Genomic DNA, 19,959 nt, shown 5'->3' with positions numbered 1-19,959 from the left:
TGTAGCCAAATTCTAGACTCATACTTCCAACTTGGTATTCCTGCTAGGGCGTGAACAAGGTCTCTGAAAGTGGTCCACTCCCCTGGCTCTTATCATATTCTTTTTCCAGTATTCTGGAAAGAATTAAGCTGTCTCCTTTACAGACATCTACCCAAGCAACAAAGCTCCCTCCACTGGATAAGCCTTTTCTGTTCTTACCTCCATTAAAGTTTCTGTGAGAGGCTTTTTATGACAAGAAATATTTGATAGCATTAATAAGGCTGACAGAACAAGACCTGCAGCACTTGCTCGGTTCTTAGTTTTTTTCCAATCTATTTAGTTTGGGCATTTGCTTGACTACATAAACTAGGAATATGGCTTTAATGGACTGACATATTAGTATCTTTAAACCCTGGCACGTCTATTGATTCCATATATGACAAAAAATTAGCACATGGAAATTCTTTATCCAAAGTTTTATAGCACGCATACTGAACCAGAGAGAAACGGATGCCACTGAGTTCCAACCTCTTGTTTTTGTCACCAGAAAATATTTCTTTACATAGGACAGAAAATGAAAACACAGTTAATGTAAGTAAATGCAAAAGATAATGGAAGATAAACCTGAGGACAGGGAAGAAAACTTGAAATGACACACAAGGAAAGCTTTGTAGTATAATCATAGTTGGAAGAAGCACAGAAACCATCAGACAATTATATCACTTCAATAAAAAAAAAATCTGGCATATGTCAGGAGGCGACAGAATAATAATAAAAACAAGTAGCTCTGTAACTATGTGAGTTTATGATTAAACTTCATAAGCTGTAGCATCCTGTCCAGCAATTCTCCTCATCCAAGTGTGAGTTCCTACTTGTGCAGAGCATGTTTTAAAGCATGGGTATGACCAGCTGCAGGTAGATGGGCAGGACTAACTGCAGGTGGTTAGATGTTTCTGCGATAAGGTGAAGTTCCAGCAACAAGTTTATTAAACCAAGAGGATACCCTAACAGTAGGTATTGGGAGTCTGAAAGTAGCCAGCACTTGAACTTGTAATCATTTTAGCTATTTTTTTGCATATATATTACACAAAAAAGTATGCAGTAAATTAGTTATTCAGAAATTATCCTTGTTAAATGAATCCTCAAATGACCTTCTTTTTTTATATTTCTTGAAGGAAAGAATGATAGAGCAATTACCAATCAGTCCTCATATTGTTGCAGATTTCAAGCTGAAGGCATGTAGCTTCCAAATTCCATTCAAACAGAATACCTGCTGTTTACCCCAGATACCATTCACATAATTATGTTTATGCCTATCATGGACTACTGAAGTGTCCATAATACTTCAAAGTTCATGTTATGAAAAAGAACTTTATACTAGTATATTTATCTACCCTGACTCTACCAAACACATTTTCCTAATGAAATTAATATTGGCAGAACTAGCTTTGCCAGTTCCTCTCTCTGTCTCTTAAACTGATATTAGTTGATCTTTCATCTCAGTTTCTTGATCAATTTTATACTCAGCAAAGAACATGATAAAAACTACTGTCAAAACCTGTGCAAAAGGTACAAGCAGGTTTTCTAAAAAGCAAATTCTATTTTCTAATAGTAATCCACTTCTATGTCATGTCTTGGTTGAGTGAGGATTTCCAGTTTCTCATTTTGGATTAGAATACTAAGTGCTGTATGCAGATGTTTTTTTCATTTCTTGACAGACCTGGGTGCCAAAGGAAATGGCAGTGCAATCTTCTGTCCTATTAGTTATAACTTCTTAGCCTGAACCAGAGGGACCTTTATCTAGAAAGTCACTTGGAAAGCAAAGATGACAGACATACTATTTTTGGTACTTTAAAGTTTAGGGTTGCTTTCTTCCTCTTTCCTGCAAACCAAACACAAAATTATGAACACCATCTGTCTCAGTTTTGAGGCCTCAGCATCTACCTGCTACAGCCAAAGTGAGCAGTCCTGGAAAATGGATTTGTCTGCATTGAGGCAGAGCAAAACAAAGGTAGCGCAAAACAAAAACTATATCCCTTCTCACCTCCTTTCCTCCTTCTACCCAGCAAAAGATGGTATTTTTACATTTTCAAAATTATGTGTAGGTTGGATAATTATGAGGTCAGGGATGAAACAATACCAAGGCAAATGTGGTTGCATGCCATTTGCAAAGCCATGTAAAGATGGAGTAAATACATATAATGATTAGTCTGCAAAGAGTAGCATGCAAGGAAGCATTTAATCAGTTGGTTTGAGAACTCTGTCCTTTGATACCAAGAGAATCCTTGATTATTTCTACAGGAACTCCCTATCCAAAAACCTCACCGAGAACCTCTCAGAAAATGCTGCATATTAGAAGAACTGAACACTTGGATTTGCTTTGGTTGATCAATTCCAAGTATTAAATCCATCCAGTTATTTCAGCGAGAAGGAAAGAAATGAAAAACAACAGAAATTATTCAAAAGTAAAAATATTTCATCTCGATGCTTTTAGTTCACAATTATCATAAGACTACCATAAATTTTTTGCAGGTGGACAGTACAACATTTCCTCTTGTATTTTCTGGTTCAAAGGTGCATCATAAACTGCTGGCATACTGATCTACTCAAACTTTTTACAGAAAAACACAAACCACCCCAAACGCACAATCTGCCCCCTCTCCCCTCAACCTTTGTTATCTTTATTCTGTAACACTGTCTGGTTATTTATGCACCCGCACTTAGGCCGAGCTTCTAGTTTCTGTTTGCTTCTTAGAAAAAAGCCTACTCTTGGTTCCTTGAGAGGAACTGGGGGTAACAGTTGGCAACAAAGGTATGAGAGAGGCAACAGAGTTATGAAGCAACAGCAGGGCAGAAAAAAGAAGGATAGCACTCTTGGAGGCACTAAAGATTTTTACAAGCTTACAGCATGTGTTTAATTAAAAACTTAAAATGCAGAGACTCAAACAAGTCGCCAAACCTGTGTTCATCTTCCTCCATTTCCCTGCTTATCCTATAACCTGGATTACTTTTAGTGTTAAAATGAAAACCTGAAAAACCACAGAAGTCCTGTGTGTATATCATGCTGGCAGCACACATTTTATAACTGATTCAAGGATGTTTGACTTTTCCTGTTAAATACTGATTAGCTTTTATGTAGGCAGAATGTACAGTTAGTTGTCTCCGCCTACTAAAGGTCAGAAAACATGAGTGCCAAAAGAAGAAATAAAAAACCTAAAAAATACATTTCTCACCTACCTTTAACGTTTCTTGTTGTTGATATCCATTGTTACAAAGAGATTCACACTTGTATTTCTGCAGATTTTAAAAGGCTTAAAGTTCATTTATGATTACCCTTCAACACTATGTTAACAAAGGTATCAGTAAAAAGGAATTCCCCAGCAATAACTGCCACTGGTTTTGGGTCATGCTATTCCTTGGTCTGAAATAGGCAATTAAAGTCACTGAAAGCAGAACACACACAAAACCCCAATTAATTATTTTTATTTACAATTTCAAGTTACTACCTGTTCTTAGGTTTTCATTAAAGTCACCTTAGGAACTGGGAAAAAAAGTGACATTCTACTGCCTGAGCAGGCTGCCTTTAACAGCAGACAGACCAGCACATCATTTCAATATTCAAGTTATTTGTGACTGTTTTGAGGAATATGAAAGAAATTGTTGACACATTTTCATGTGACTTTAAGTGTCTAAATGAGGAATCATGAAAGTCACTGGGATTAGAACTGTCTCATAAAACTGAATTTAGGATAATATGAACAAATGGATCATTATATACAGCATCAGATCCATCTGATCAGTAGTTACAGAATTTTGAGGTGGAACGGGAATAGTTTCATATCTCTTCAAGTTCATGTAGCTCCATTAGAGATATAACTTAATACAACTCAATTACGGCATTTTCAAGTATTATATATTTATACTTATATTTTTTTAATATATTAAGTACAGACAATCTAGTTTTCCAGCAAAATTAGGTCTTCTTTCTCATAAGAGAAATGGTGCCTAAACTGCAATTCTCTAGGAAAGATCCATGCTTTTAGAAGTGTTCTTCTAGTCATAATGATATAAAGATAGAACAGCTTAACGATTTGTAGGAAGATTTAGGATTTAGCATCATTATAACTTGAAGAAAAGAGAATGATATTTTTGATTCTAGTCCTCTCACTGGGTCATCTTGCATACTTTTTTAACAGGTAGCTGTCTCTACAGCTGCAACACCCTATCACCTGTGTAATTTTTCATCTCTCCTACCTGTAAACATCAATCTAATAATACCACAAAATGCTCAGAAACTTTGTTCCACTGATCTATCTTTTTTTGGTAAAAACTAAACAACACTCCCTTCATTCTTTAAAACAGTGAGATACAGAGCATCATAAATAAATGTGACTTTCAACCTATATTTCATAACACTTCCTATTTCCTCTATTCCATCTCCCAATGGTCTCAGAGTTTTCACAATGATCTAAGATCACTAAGGAAGTCAACTAATAACTTGGTTTAAACTAACCTAACCTACTGCATTCAGTCCACAGGTAAGCTGTGGTGCATTATAATACTTTCTGTTCCTTCTTAGGATTTGCAACTTTCGCGTAAGAAAATAAGAAAATAGCCTGAGAAAATGGAAACAAACCCCTATTTCTTAGTATATTCCCTCATAAAGCCTCCTTTATTTTTATGTATTATTTGTTATGAGTAAATCATAAACCCTAGTCTTAGTAAAACAAGTGCCTGTTGATTAGTAGCTGCTGAAATGGAAATTCTTCACAAGTTTTCCTTGGTTTACCTCTAATCCTGTTAAAAAATACTGGTATGAAATAAGAGAGAGAAATAAAAGCGCTACAAATGAACCATTCATATATTAATTGTGAGAACAGATGTAGAAAATGTTAAGGACTTGTACTACATTCAAGTGATTAACTTTGTGTGCAGTTATTCTGCCTTACATTTTAGCAATTTTTGTTAGCATTAGTTATTTCTACTACAGTAGAAAATACGTGTGTAGATCAAAGTTTTATTGTGGGTAGACTTTATTACCAAGATAAAGATCCAAACGTCCTTATCAACCTTGAAAGAGCACAGCAGATGAAACTAAAGAAGTGGACCTGGATGGACCTTTGTTCATGAATGCAAAGTTACATGTTTAGTGTGATCACTAACTCCTAGACAAAATAAGTGTGTTACAATTTTCTTATACAGATGAAGATTGTCTTGTTCATTTCCAAGTCAAATGCTATGAATGTTTATGGCTTTGAATTTTGTTCAGCCTTATGGAATATGTGAACCTCAATTATACATTATTTTACATGTTTTTTCTATCAGAAAGTATTACGGGGGATGCTAACCGGTGTCTTATTCTCTGTAAGAATACATATTTGTAATGCGAATTTTAAGACTTCATGGAGTTCTAAATTATTGCTTTTTGATTTAAATTATTGTTTGTAGAACTTCACAATTTTTTGTAATAGCCATGTTTTCTTTTTATCTTTGCATTTCCGTGATTACAAAGTTTTCACTTCCCACATTTTTGCTGGAGCAAATAAATCTTGAATATATACTGTACATACTTCTGATTGACAGTTGTAATTCAAAATTAATAATACCTGCTTTTGGTTTTTAACTTAACTTTTGGAGAAATATGGAAAACCCACTAGGACATAGTTCATTGTTGAATCACGTGAGAGGTGGGCAGTATCTTTCCCATAGCTGGGAAAGGCTCTGTTACTTTTTGTTTCATACAAATAATGGCAGCAGAGGTCTGCTCTGTGTGTCATTCAAACTATGAAAGAATGGTTTTCTATTCAGGTTTTTACCAGAAGATGCAATAACTTTAAACAAAAACTTGAATAAATCAGTGTTTAACATTCAAGTTGAGCATTTCTGTGGTCAATCTTTCCTAATTTAGGCTGCTAAAGTAAATCACTTTCATATACACATTAGTAGAACTGGATGGAAAACAGTTTTCCAACATCACATGTCTTCTTAACATTTCCAGAATGTTGTTGTTCTGCATGAGAACAAATGTGAACCCTTCAAAGCTCCCAGCACAAGTGTCTTCTCTGGGCTTCAGCAGCCTCGGTTCTCTTAGGCAGACTAAGGATTTATACCTGACTTTTGTATATTCCAAGGCATTAATCATTGGATTGTTGGCTATTCTCACATGTTATTTTTCTATCCAGCTCTCCCTAATATAGTCTAAACAGTCACTTACTACTTGCATATATCAAATACAATTATTAAGGTAGTAATTTCTTGCGGTATCTTTAAAACCCAATGCCTGGCAGGACAGGCTTTACAAACATCGCAGCATGTACATGACTAGAAGAACAAGTAAGTTCAATATTAAGCAAATTGCTAGCAGAAAGATGAAGTTAAGAATAATTTCAGTGATGAGTGAAAAACAGTGAAATAAACATTTTAATAAAGGGCATAAGAGACATTCTAGAAATGACTGAACTAGCATCTTTGCAAAAATGTCTGAGGCATCTATTACAAAACAGAAGAAACCATGAAAGAAAACTCAGCTGCTGAGGAGTGGAGACTGAAGCACCAAACAATTCAGTTCAAGAAATAGTATCACTTTCACAACCAGTATGAACACGAGTGTTTTAGTTAAGGAAGTTCTATCAACTCACACAGCGGTGACTTTGATACTTATCAACCAGATTAACTCCTTATCTTTAAGAAATAATTTTAATGATAATCTCAGCTTTTCTTTACTGAAGTTACATATAAACTGCTTGATATCTTTTAAATTATGTTTATGATTAATTTCTTCTCTGTATTATTTAAAAAATAAGACTAAGACTTTTGAATACATTTAAAAAACCCCCAAATCTCAGAAAAAACAGGAAACAATATAGCCATGTCTGTTGAAGGAAATACTGATTATCAACAACATCATAAACTGCTTTTCACTTTTAACAGGTATTCTTTTTACAAAATTAATATCCGCCTTTCATTTTCACTGCAAAAAAACATTGTCAAAGAGAACTGGGTGAGATGGAATTCAGGAATTCTGTTCATTCTTCTTCCTCACAGCATGCATGATGCATGCCCATGCAGAATACTACTTCTCACAATAATGCAAAGAAAAAAAAGTTGATCATTCTACAGGGGCAGGTATTGCTGTGCTAATTTTAAAGGTGTCAAACATGTCACTTCCTACTGGCTTCTTTTGAGTTTACGTGAATGGATTAACTACAGAAAGAAGACTATCAATACCTCCAGTTGCTCTCTGCATCTGCAAGGGAGAAGCATGGAATAGAATGACTCCCACTAAGCTAATACTCTTTCTGATCATTGTATATGACAGACAGGAATAACACTCCAATACAAAGAGGGTAGAACAGTAGCCAACTGAAGAGAAGCTCTCCAGTCAGAAAATTCTGGTACCACACTGTAGTCACATTGAGTCTCCGAACCTTGAACTGATGGCTTGTTACAAAGCCAACTAACACCACATAGGTAGGTACATCCAGTAACCATACGAGCACCATCTTCTTTTCTGTTACTGCTTTAACAGACACATGGAAAAATAATAGTAATACTAAGCCACTTGAATGGAAGTTCTTCATCTGAAATCATGGACATGTTATATACAGTTCTGCAGAACAGTGTCCTGCCTTTTTTGCAGACATTCAGACTGAGGATTATGAGGGGTTTAAGGCAGCACTTGCACACACGGGTTGCATTCTGAACTTAATATTAACATTTATTTGCCTAATTTGAGAGATGCAAAGTATGTGAAGATACGATACATTTATGGGGACACTTCTAAAAGCTAATCTGTGCATTACACCAATATTGCCTGGAAAAGTCCAATGCACGCTAAAAGCTCAACTTCCTCAAATAGGTCACAGCAGCAGAGATCAGAATTGCAGAAATCTGGGGTTTTTTGGTCTCAGTTCAACAGTTCTTCCTCTCTTGTCTACAGAAACTCATGTTGCTAACAAGGCATGATAAAATATTGTGCCTTTTAACCATATTTAGCATTATTGTCTTTTAAATTCCATGTTAGCAAAATATCTGGTATTGACTGCTTTCCCAGTTAATTCTATATACGCTTTTCTCAGAAAATTCTGTATATTATGACATTAAACTGTGTTTTACATATTCTCAGCATCAGACTGAGGCAACAACTAACTTATGGCTTAAGGATTACTTAAGTGTCTGTAACCACAAACTGAGCATTTTGTAGGACTTTGAAAACATTTTTCAAGCCTGAAAACAACTACAGTAACTCTCTGTAGCATGCCAGCTCTTGCATTGGACTGAATTGTGGTAAATCATTATTTATAGGTGTTGGTTACAGCTTCCTTGCCAAGGTGCAGATGTATTTCATACTTCAAGAAGGTACTCAGTCTCTCCTTCTTATTAAAAAAAAACCAAACCAAAACAAACCAACCCCCCCCCCCAACAACAACAACATCATCCACCAACACCTCGCCCCCAAACCAGCCCATCATTCCCAAACTCTTTGCAATTGCTTTCAGTGTTGGCTGAACAAACTATTCAGAGAGTTCACAGATAAACCTGTTAAGTACTATTTGAGTTAAGATAAGCTTGAAAAGAAAAGGTTCTTTAGGAAATTTAAAATCAGAGTTAGTCTTCATCAAAATTAAAACTCACTAATTATATTAAGAAGCTTCAAGCTTTCTACATAGCCAACATTAAATATTTAAATAATTTTAAAAAATGTTATAATAAACATATTTGCTGTTATGTCATTGCTAATATATGCTGTTTCTATCATCAAATACTAATACTGTATGGACAGATACAAATCCATAGCTGAGTTCTCTTCAAGTGGGATCAGTCTCATGGTTGAGATAGCTACTTTACCACTCAGCTAATTTTAATGCAATTATTTTGTTAGCTTTGGCTTGGGATGCAGTTTCCAAATGCTGAAAGATGATTTCAAGTCTCTGCAGCCAGACATTCCTTTTCCTCCTCCTGTTAGCATCCTTTCCCTTTCTTATGTTATCACTATGCTTGGGAGCAAAATACTTGACTGAGATTTCCATTTCTGACAGCAGCATAGACTTACAGTGGCTTTGGCCAAGCAAAACATGTATCTTTACTGCAATCAAGATCACTCTCTTACGCATCAAGTGTTAACGGCAAAACATAGGACTCAAGTGCAATTGCACTAGGGATTCCAAGGTCATCAATTTGGACATCAGCAACTGAAAGGATTCTTGTAATAGCATCCTTCTCACATCATGGTACACAATGTTCACCTTTGTTTATAGGTTGACTCTATGTTTAAAAACAAAACAAATTTTGCAGAAGTAGCAGTAAACACTATACAACGGGAAGTCTATGACACAGCCGCCTTTACTTTATCTAGGGCAACCTCACTTTTGGGAAAGAAAGCTCTGGGGTGAAATTTGTTTTTTAATGCTGTGCTGGAGCAGCTATCTCCTTTCTTCACAAATGGGTCTTGCAACAGAAGTGCTGGGTACAGGACCACCTGGCTCACTCCACATCACCCGTCATCTGCAAGTTGCCATCTTCAGCAACCTCCCTCCCATACATGCAATCACCACCATATGTATGTATTGTTATTCCACCACTGCCTGTCTACTTCTTCCACTCCTCCTTCTCTTCTACAGTTGTCAGAAACTGCTTAGAATGACAAAGAGCAACAGAAGGAAAAAAGTGGTGGGTGCAGAAAGGGAACCCTGTTGGCTTGCTGCCTCAAGCATGTGTTTTTGTGTGTTTAAAATCAGCACATGATTGCTGAAAGAACAGCATTTTTATATTTTGCAAGTTATCCTGTGAAAACATGTAATTAAGAAATGACCTTGCTAGGTTTGAAGACCATGTTTCATGCTTGTTCTTAAACACATCACATTTTTATAATTAATAAATTATTGATTATCAATATTCTGATTATTGATGCAAATGAAATAAAATAGCATTTTAGTTCCTTTGTCATACTCCAAAAATTTTTGAAGAAGATGCAAAAGAGGAGCCTGCGCAGTGCTAAAATCAAGCTATGTTAACAGTCAGCATAAGATCACTCTTGCATAACGAAGGTATCATCACGAACATAAGGTAAAAATGTTACTACAAATTTTTCTACTTATTTCTCTCTCTTCTCCTTGAGCTTTTCATTTTCCAATTTTTAATTATAAAAGAGCCATTGTAATCTGGCTGACAGCAGAATGAGTTACGTAAACATAATGTAACAAATAATACAAACATTACACACCTGAATATCCACTGACTACACAAAACCAAGAACATTCAGAATAAGGATAGTTGACCAGTGTTGAAACAGGAATAACATGCAAGAATCTCAGGCCACTATGACATTTAGGTACAGTGACTAAGAATAAAAAGCACTGAGCAACGGCCACTACCACTTATTCCTTTTTTATGACTTTATCTTAAATCTTTCTGTAGAATTTGGTATATATAATGTACTTCCCTTTGACGTAGCACTATGAGAAAGAACACAGTTCTCTCTTGTATTGAGCTCTTTGGGACGTAAATCGCAGCAGTAAGAGGATTGTTCAAGGGACAGGAACAGTCCTTGTCCATTACTTGTCTAACACTAAATTGCTCCAGGCAAAAATCTGCTTTCAAAAAATATCAAGTTTATAGGAAACAAAAAAACAATCAAAAAATACTCACAACTTTGGTTTGGCAAGCACAGGTGGTGGCTCCTTTGCGGGTGAGAGCAAGACAGCTGGAGGTGGGATGGATTTATCACCATTTGGCTTGCTGTTAATCATTCCATTTACTCCATGAATGGGATGGATGCCATTTGTTTTTTCCTCAGACAAATTGAGCTGTAGTTGAAGGGCTGTCACACCAGATCTCAACTCAGTGTTGTTTGTTTGGTGGGTCTCTGTATGTTTCTTAGGAGGAAGCTCAAGAGAGCTAATTTCAACTGGAGGAAGCGGTGGGAAATGATGGAAATCATCACTGTTGGATTCTCTTGTCAGTGATTCATGACTAGAGCTTTCTGAGTTGGCTAAAAGAAATAAAAAATAATGTCTCTCTGACAAGTCATAGACAAAGTACATGGTGCATGGTACATACATGCAGTATTTTTAGCTTGTTAAAGGTGAGATCTCTTTGGTTCTGTGCAGATATTTTTCTAGACCTCCTGTTGATAATTTATGCTGAATTAGATACATGACTGGCTACTCGTTTTCTGACTTTGCCCCATGCAAAAGGGCACAATAAGGTACCTTATGAATCCCTCTAAATCTGTTTCAGGAATCCAGCTGCTAACTGAGACTGGCAAGTACGGACAACAACAGCTGAAACAGCATTTCCTCTTCCTGGACTCTCAGCATCATTTAAGAACAAATAATTTAAAAATGCTGAAGGATGTATGTATACATGGCATGTTTGCAATGGCAGCCGGGCTAGTGCATTCCACAACAATATGTATGTAAAAATATTACAAAACTAAACATACCATGTCACAGTTTTTTATTTTACAAAAGTCATATGCCACCTTTGGTAGCATAATTTCATCTGCTTTCATTTTGCCTCTGCTGCCATCTAGTCTCAGAACCCTAATGCTTAAAAATATGCCAGGTTTGTGGCAGACACTTTAAACATGTGTTTTACATGAATAAAAATATTAAACTAGGAAATGAGCCAATAAAAACATTCAGGTTTCTTTATATGAATTTTCTGAGGTTGGCAAAACCCCTGTCTTACAGCAGCCCTTTTCTACAAGGGAAGCAGACTGATAACGTCACAGGTAAATTAATTATCTAAGATCTCTGATTAAATATTCCTCTTTCCCTTCATCGCATACCTGAGCAGACAGTTAGTTGCGCACTGCTTGTTACTGAACCATGTTCATTTGTTGCTGTGCATGTGAAAAGTCCTGAATCTTCAGGAAAAGTTTCTGCAATTACAAGGGTACATATCTCTTCTGGAAATAAAAAGAAAAATAAACTGCATCATAAACTATTTAAAGTACCATGTAATATTTTTGCATTATATGTTAGAAGGACACCAGAAAGTGCTCCTTATACAAAGAAATGCTGAGAGAACTGCAGAAGATCTTCCAACATAAATGGCTTTAATGAAAATCACTTTGTATCTAAACCAAGTAAATTCACCAAACTAAGTTTTCAAAAGGGGCCTGTCTTGAAAAGTAATTTTGCAGTCACAATTCTGTGCAGTCATTTCATACACTCAGTATCTTCATTTTTATGCAAGATAGTACTAATTCATATAAATCAATATATTGGTTTCCATATGCAATTAATACTTGCAAGCTCTTTTTGGGTCTCTAAATAACACCACCAATATGAATGTCACGACATTCCTTCTTTCCCCAAAGTTTTCTGTATTTAATGCAACACTTCAGATCAACTCCCATTCCCAGTAAAAACAAAGTATTTCGTCATCACTTCCAGTTAACTTTTCTGTATAAACTGACCAGAATTAAAAACTCTGGATGCACAAATATTGCTCTTATGCAGAATTTGGGAAGATAATTTCTGTCTCTGTCTGCAAAGCAGTGAGAATGGATAAATTGAAACTATAGGACAAAACAGCAACCCCAGAAACTCATCAGAACTCTGTGACACAGACATATTCTGTGGCTGTTTGAAATCTGTTCATTCTACTTTGATAGCCATAGTATATGCTTTGATTATACCAGGGCCTCAGTCAGAAAACTTGTATGAAGGCTGGACTGTTCATATTTCAGGTTGGGTCTCACAGTAATGTTTTCTAAATCAATTCCATCCATTTATAATGGGCACATTTAATTATCTAGGCATATTTTTTCCAGATTCTTCAAAGAAGTCACTTTATCTCTACTTGTAAACGGTATTCTAATCTTTTTAAAAATTCACTGTATAGCTAATCTAAATAATCCTAATATTTACACAACATACCTAGATAATTTTAGACCTGGACAATGTTACATCGTGGGTTTCCTTAATTAAATAGGAGTTTCTTTTGCTTATGCTCATTTCTAGTCTCAAAACCAAAGCAGGGAAGTTTTATAGAATTCAGCTTCATTAAAAAAAAAAAAAAAAAAAGGCATTTTGCATTTTGGACATTTACATGGAATCCCAGATATCATCACAAAATCAATGGAATATAGCTAATAAAAACAAACTGAAAAGTGAGGAAAAATATTTCATACTCCAATAACTTTCACGTGAAAATTATTCTGTAGAAGAGGTTCAGTAAAGTAAGCTTCAATTCTTTTAGTTCAAAGAAGGAAAACATTTTCTAATAGTTCTTTTTTTTTTTTCTTTCCTAATTTTCATTGTGGAATGGCAGACCATTGTCTTGTTTAGACAGCTAACACAAAAATTATGGAATTTTTCCAATTATAAATGACAATGCATCCAAAAACTTCCTGTACTGGAAATGGGCTAAAAATGAATGACTAACTAAATATTTGGCACAGAGTTGTTTTTCAGACAGCAGAACATGGGTTTTTTTTTGGCAACACAAACCAGTCATTCTGTGTAGCTGCAAGAGGCATGTCTGGCAATACTGTAGCAGGTTGGATCTTATCTGACCCAGATGAAAATTAATGACTCATGAAAGGTCTTATCAGGAAAGTAATGGGTAACACAAGCTAGTTTTTGAACTACTGAGATCAGCTTTTTTTAGAGTCTTGGTGTGTCGTAAGCAGTTGAAGCTATATTGTTAACCACACGTGCGTACTCCTGGATTGAACTGACTCTGGGGATGTAATCTGATACATGCAGCACACTAGTTTCCTGTTCATTTAACAGCAGAATTCTGAAAGCTGGGTATTTCAGGACTGCAAAAGAAAATCACTCCTGCCATGCTGAGAAGTGCTGTTTGAATGAGGGCAAAGTTACTACAAAATATAACCACCAGCAGAATTCCTATTTTCCAAACAGCAGAGCTAATTAATGCATAACATTCTTTCAGGTTTTTTAAGTATGTAAAATGATCACATGAGAAGAGCTGATCTTCACTCTTCAGTGATGAAAGAATTCTAATGGATTCTCCCATGATGTGGTTTGTTTACTGAAGTGGTATATTTGAAAATTATACATGGTAAATTGAACTAATCCTTGTAAAATAAATTGAAAGTAAATTAGTGATGAAAATAATCAGTTTAAAACTCAGTCTTCTCAGCCGGATGAGCAAACTACAACACATTTGTGATCAATCATGAGAAAACTGGCTAAACTGAAAACATAAAAAACCCTAAGAACTAATCAAAAATCAGCTTGGTCAAAAAGCATGTGTGAGTAACACATTGCCATTGCCTTTATTCATTTTGCCCCCCCCCCCCCCAACCCAACAATCACTGACCTCCAGCTCCTTGCTAAAAGGCTTGCTACTGTGGAAAGCATAGAAATAAAATACTAATTTGACAAAAGAAATGTTCTTTAAAGATTTCCATAACACACTTTGGATGCATAGTGCTCTGAGTATTTTTCTAGCTTTACATCCAGACTTACGTAATCATTTTTCCTTCTGTTACTATGCTAAGTAGAATCTGATGATTTGAAGTAAATAATGTCTGTTCTACTTCCCAGCAATCATCAACTGACAAATAATTTCATCACAAAAATGTGTTCCAGAAAGCAGCTCTGAAATGCTGTTCTCAGGGCCTTAAAACATATTTAACACTTGACTAGATGAATACAAAAGCATTCTGTTCACTGAAACATGTAAAATGCTTAGGCATGCAAGTACTTGACTATTTTGCCAGTTATTTAGAAAGAAAGATTACATTTTACAGAGTAATCCTTTCCCTTAGTGGTTAATGAGTCCATTAGGAAGAATAATCTTTGGTAAGACAGAAAACTGTTGCATTTTAACAAATTTCATCACGGACAACGTGTTTACTTCAGAATGTTTCTATGTATTATATAAAAGTTAGAGTAGTTCTTATATCTGCACCTTCATCTCCAAATGTGATTGTTAGCTTCCTCCACTGTAATGCGCATACAGTCCTGGGAAATAAGTACGGTCTTTTATTAGTAGTTGTTCATTATGGTGCAATGAACAGAGCTATTTCTATAGATGTAGTCTCAAAGCCATAAGTTTTCTGCCACACAAAGACAGTGGGTAGTCACAGTGGTGGTTTCCTGGTAAAAATCCAACCAAACACAACCCTGCCATCTTGTAGACAACTTGGGTCTTATTGTCGCTCTTGTTCCCTTAGCCATCAGAAGTTTAACTACAGTTTAACAGAAAAGAAATATGCCCATCAGGTAACTTCTCCTCATTTAGGTATCTCTGCATCTTTTATATAAAGAGAATGGTGAAGTGTGAAAATAAAGAAGAACCGAATATGCAGAGTAGCATAATAGATGGTAGTATTGCAGACCTGCAGATGCCTTAACTTGGAATAACACAACGGAAAAAGTATTTAATCTACCTGTTTTTGATGATCACTATTGTATACACATTTACCCAGTCAGGCAGCAGTTCTGGCTTATTTAATAAGCTTTATGCCACTCAAGAAAGGAAAAGACAAGTTTTAAAAAGATATACAGAACTGACTATGTTTGAAGATATCTCAAACAGTACTTACAAAATACTAAAAAGAAAACTGAACAACAGCAAATGTGATTGTGGGCAATATAATGCAGTTTTAGGGTAAAGAACTGAGGTTACAGCATATGTAATCAATATCCAAGGCAGCTGCTATCTAGCCAGTTCGGGTACAATAAATAAGAATACTGCTATGGCAGCATGGACTTTAGTCCCTAAAGCAATGTTCAGGTTTGAGGAGAAGTTAAGCCATTTGTCAGGGTCAAGGAAAAGTTTATGCTAAAGTTTACACTAAGGCAGTTATGATGCTGTAGATAACTTCAAACTAGCTGGCTTAGGTAAGTCACATGTATACATCGAAGCTGAAATCAATGCATTCAGCAACATAACTGTGATGATTAATGTACCCAAATAAGCTTTAAATATTTACAATTGAAGAGGAATAGCAGCAATTTTTTTTTTAAATCACATAGTACAAAAAAGATCAGAGGTTTACTTTGAATTTGGAAGCATCAACAAGCAAGGACAGTCATAGCAGACTTAAGATGGGGTCACTGACAGGACCAGAATTCTGTAGGTACCTTGGGAGTGCAGAGTGCAATTGAAAATGTAATTGACAAGCAATAGCATGTAGATTGATCAGACCACCTTTAAAGAAGGATAATTTTAGCTTATTTTCAGTTTTTCTCTTCATTTGGCATCTTGAGCTATAGCTCATTGGAGATTGCTCTCTTCAAGCCCTTCTTCGCTGCTCAGAAGTGAAAGAGAGCCAGACTCTTAGTCATAATTCTTTTGTTTTCACTAAAAAAAATGCAAGAATCCAACATGCATGCTGACCTACTGAAGTTTCTGTGGTTTGCATTTCATCAGCTACCAGAAAGCTGATTTTCTTGGTGTGGGGAAGCAGTAAGGATTTCTGTAACATCTGCCATATATTTCCAGTTTCAAACATTATGAAGAAATAGGGGGAGATTTCTAAGGGAGTTACGTACTAGAGTTGAAACTCTGGAACACAGCAGCCAAACAGGGAACAAGAAAGCACAATCCAAGAGAATTGATGACTATCTTTTGAGATGTTTTTGGTGAATATACACAGTATTATGCTTAGGAAAAAAAAAAAAGCATGTGTATGTGGCAATTCCCTGGCAATTTAAGAAAAATTACTTCATATAGTTTTCTTCTTACATGCCATTAGACAATTGTTTTAATGTAATTCAATACAGTTTGTGGCTGCCTCCAGACAGCTGAGTAATGGTCAAAATATCAACAGCTGGCAAACGATTCCATGAGATTTTTCATTCTCAAGCAGCCTGTTCTTTGAAGGATTCAATCAGTATAAAGTCAAAACGTCCAAGAAAGAAGTACAGAGCAGGTAATTTGACAACCTGTGATGTTGGCTTTAAGTAATCTGACTAGCTATTAATTCACAAAGCAGTCTGGAGAGATTTGTGATGTAAACTGATTTCTGTCTAGACAGAAAAAGGAGTGCAAAACACATTAGGGTAGATAGAATGTACCCAAAAAAAGCAGCCAAAACCCCCCTCTTGCTTCTTAATTTCTTACCTGTGTGAGTTCATGGAACATTTTTCTTTTAAATCATTAGTCCCAACCTAGCAAAGGATAACCAATGTTTTTGAGCACTATAAAGTGATTGTTGATGGTTGGACTTTGGTTGACAACCAGCAATGAAAGTCACACTACGGCTTGTTAGAGTTGATGTAAAATTCCATGGAAGTTGTACACTTGGAAAAATTTTTAGAAATCATGTCCATTTTTCAAAATTCTGAATCCTTATCTAGCACAGGCATGTTGGTTTCCCTATCAATCTTGCACACATATTCACCACCTGCTCCAAACAGCAGTTGTGTGTTTGCTTATGAACAATTTCCTCTGCAGGTATAGTTTTGTCTGGCTTCTTAGAGTATGAAGTGCATCACAAATCAGTGCTGTACCTATTATGTTTCTGTTACCCACCCAGGCTCCTGTTGTAGAAATTTTAAGATCCTTCATGACATCCTAAAAACCAGTGTTACTTATTATCAGTATTACTACTAATACACAAAATACTGCTCATCATTTATGCCAAAAGGAAATATTTACATTTTGCCCAAACTGTATTTACATTCCCTTTGCATGCACAGAGTCAATTCCTACACAAATAAACCAATAAGCATACTGTCATTAATTTTAGTGGAGAGTAAGGCACTGCATATTATTTAATAGGGCTTAGTAGGAACTGATACATGCACAAATCTTACAGGGATAGTACTTAGCTCAATGAATGCATGGAGAAAAAAATACCAAACTGAAACTCTTTCATAGGTTTTGGGTAGCAGGAAGGTGCTTATAAATATATATATTACAACAGAATTACAAGCATTAAAAAAAAAAAAAAAAAAGACAGACTGCTGTCAGGCATTCACTACTGTTATATCTATTAAACCGCAACAATACAGATACCAAAGTAGAATTTTGAGATGCCTTCCTACTCTTGCCTTGCCACCTACCTTGAAAGTGGCATGAGATACCCTGATATTAAATAACTTTTCTGTACCTGTGAAAACTCAAGAAATGCACCTTTCATGTAAGGACCCATTCCCTAGTACTCTTTGGAAGGCTTCAGGTATCTTTTCTCAGCGTCTGCAAGCTAACCAGACATGGAAAGGACAGCATTCAGCACCATCAACATGATGGTGCAGGTATGTGAGAGGGCTAGGAAAGTGATGATCATCTTGGACTCCAAATCCCACCTTCTATTTCCTATTTCAGGTAGTAGTTATGAAAGGAAATCATTAGCTTTGTGAACTATTATGAATATTCTTACTTATTCCACAGTAAAATCTGTCAGATAGGCTATACGAAACTTGCAACTAACAATACTGAAAATTACTTAGCTGTCCATGGAAAAAAAAATATCTTCTAGCAAGAGGCATAATATATGATTTCCTTTGTACTCAACTATTCACACAATGAAATTTGAGCCTTTTGTCTCAAGCAAACAAGTGCTTCTCCTTTCTACTAGATAACACTGCATTCCTATTCTAAAATATTTTGTTCACCTAGCATTATACACATTATGTTGCCTAAAGAGAGTGAAGGGGTAAAAAAAGATTCCCCAAAATAAGCAAACATTATTCATGATTATGAATTTTGACAGAGCAGTTTCAAATTAGATATTAAAAAGAAAACACCTAAGATATGCTAGTAAATCACAGAAACTTTTGCATAAAGTTTCAGTCCTTTCAGATACTTTCTATCATGGTAAAGGAGAGCGTGAATGCAGTTCAAGTGACTTTGTAGAAAAGAAGCTCCTAGTAAGAGCTATATACTAGGTACTATTCTCATAGCATTGGTAGATTAAATCTAGAAAAGATGTTACTACTTGGACTACTTCTCTGGGAAGGGGAAAAAACTCAACCCATTCATCTGACTTTTTTTTTTTTTTTTTAAAGATGTCAAGAAAACAGCTAAGTTGGGAGACTTATTTTGTAATAGATATTCCAGAAGAATGTTGCAAGAAAGATACAGAATCGAACATATTTCAGTACAAATCTATTCTCCTTTATTTCTTTTCATAACCAAACACTTGGATATGAAAAGAACCAAAACTCTCCTCAAACTGTTTTGTACTGTAACTTACAATTTCTAAACCTTAAAGTTTGGGTTATGATTATAAGCTACCAATAGCCCATTGTTAGCACTCGGACATGTTTTAGTTCCTCATTAAAGGTTAATTTGGTTTTCCAGCACTCTTCTTTCCTTCACACGGCTCACATTTCAAGCCTCCGTAAACCAGATCATTCAGTCACATGTATTCTAGGCATCAGCTGTTACTAGAGGTGATGATGCTGCACACCACAATTAATAATAACTGCCAGGATAGAGCATGCATGAGTGTGTGCACATGCACACGCGCATGTATGTGTATATGTATGATTGTTATATACTTATTTTACTTCATGACCATTTTGTGAAGCAGTAAGAAAATTAGTAAATAACTGGCAAAGAAAAGCAGAAGCTTTCTCCCTCTTCACCTCCTCTCCTTTCCATGAAAGCTAAGAGAAAGCTGCATTTCTCCTAGGAATAACCCTTCACTGCTTTTTCCTAGTGTGTATCCTCATAGCCACACTGCTACTTTACAAACATCACTCAGCTGCTAAGTCTGTTCTCCCTGCAAAGACTGGTAATGTGACCCCTTAAAGTTTAAAACACCCCCCCATTGCTAAGGTACTTTGGTTCAGAGACACTCTTTGGGAATACCAGATGTTAGATAGAAAACTTTTCTCTTTTATCTTTCTACACCATAATTAAAACGCTCTCCAAATTCAAGCACATTCAAGCACAACCAGCCACCCTCTTAAAGCAAGGCTCGGACCATATCACTGTCTTCTCTTCTACATGCTGTACTTAGAAACATTAAAGAGAACAACAAACATTCTCAGTCTTTTAGCATCCACTTACTGTTCAAAACTACCAAAGCATATAATGATG

At 35.8% G+C, this 19,959-nt stretch overlaps 1 protein-coding gene across 5 annotated transcripts in view; it reads right to left on the bottom strand.

The window, feature by feature from the left end:
* Window positions 1-19,959, bottom strand: part of PALLD (palladin, cytoskeletal associated protein) — a 211,482-nt gene that overhangs the window by 106,679 nt on the left and 84,844 nt on the right. For all 5 annotated transcript variants that reach the window (XM_052778772.1, XM_052778782.1, XM_052778791.1 and 2 more), the window contains 2 exons: window positions 11,771-11,890; window positions 10,627-10,969 (listed from right to left, as the gene is read on the bottom strand). In XM_052778772.1, coding sequence (XP_052634732.1) covers window positions 10,627-10,969; window positions 11,771-11,890 — 463 coding nt within the window. The remainder of the gene's footprint in view (window positions 1-10,626; window positions 10,970-11,770; window positions 11,891-19,959) is intronic.

The sequence above is a fragment of the Harpia harpyja genome, chromosome 2 (genome assembly GCF_026419915.1).
Source record: "Harpia harpyja isolate bHarHar1 chromosome 2, bHarHar1 primary haplotype, whole genome shotgun sequence".
Taxonomy (NCBI): Eukaryota; Metazoa; Chordata; class Aves; order Accipitriformes; family Accipitridae; genus Harpia; species Harpia harpyja.
This window is presented reverse-complemented; position numbering and strand designations above follow the sequence as displayed.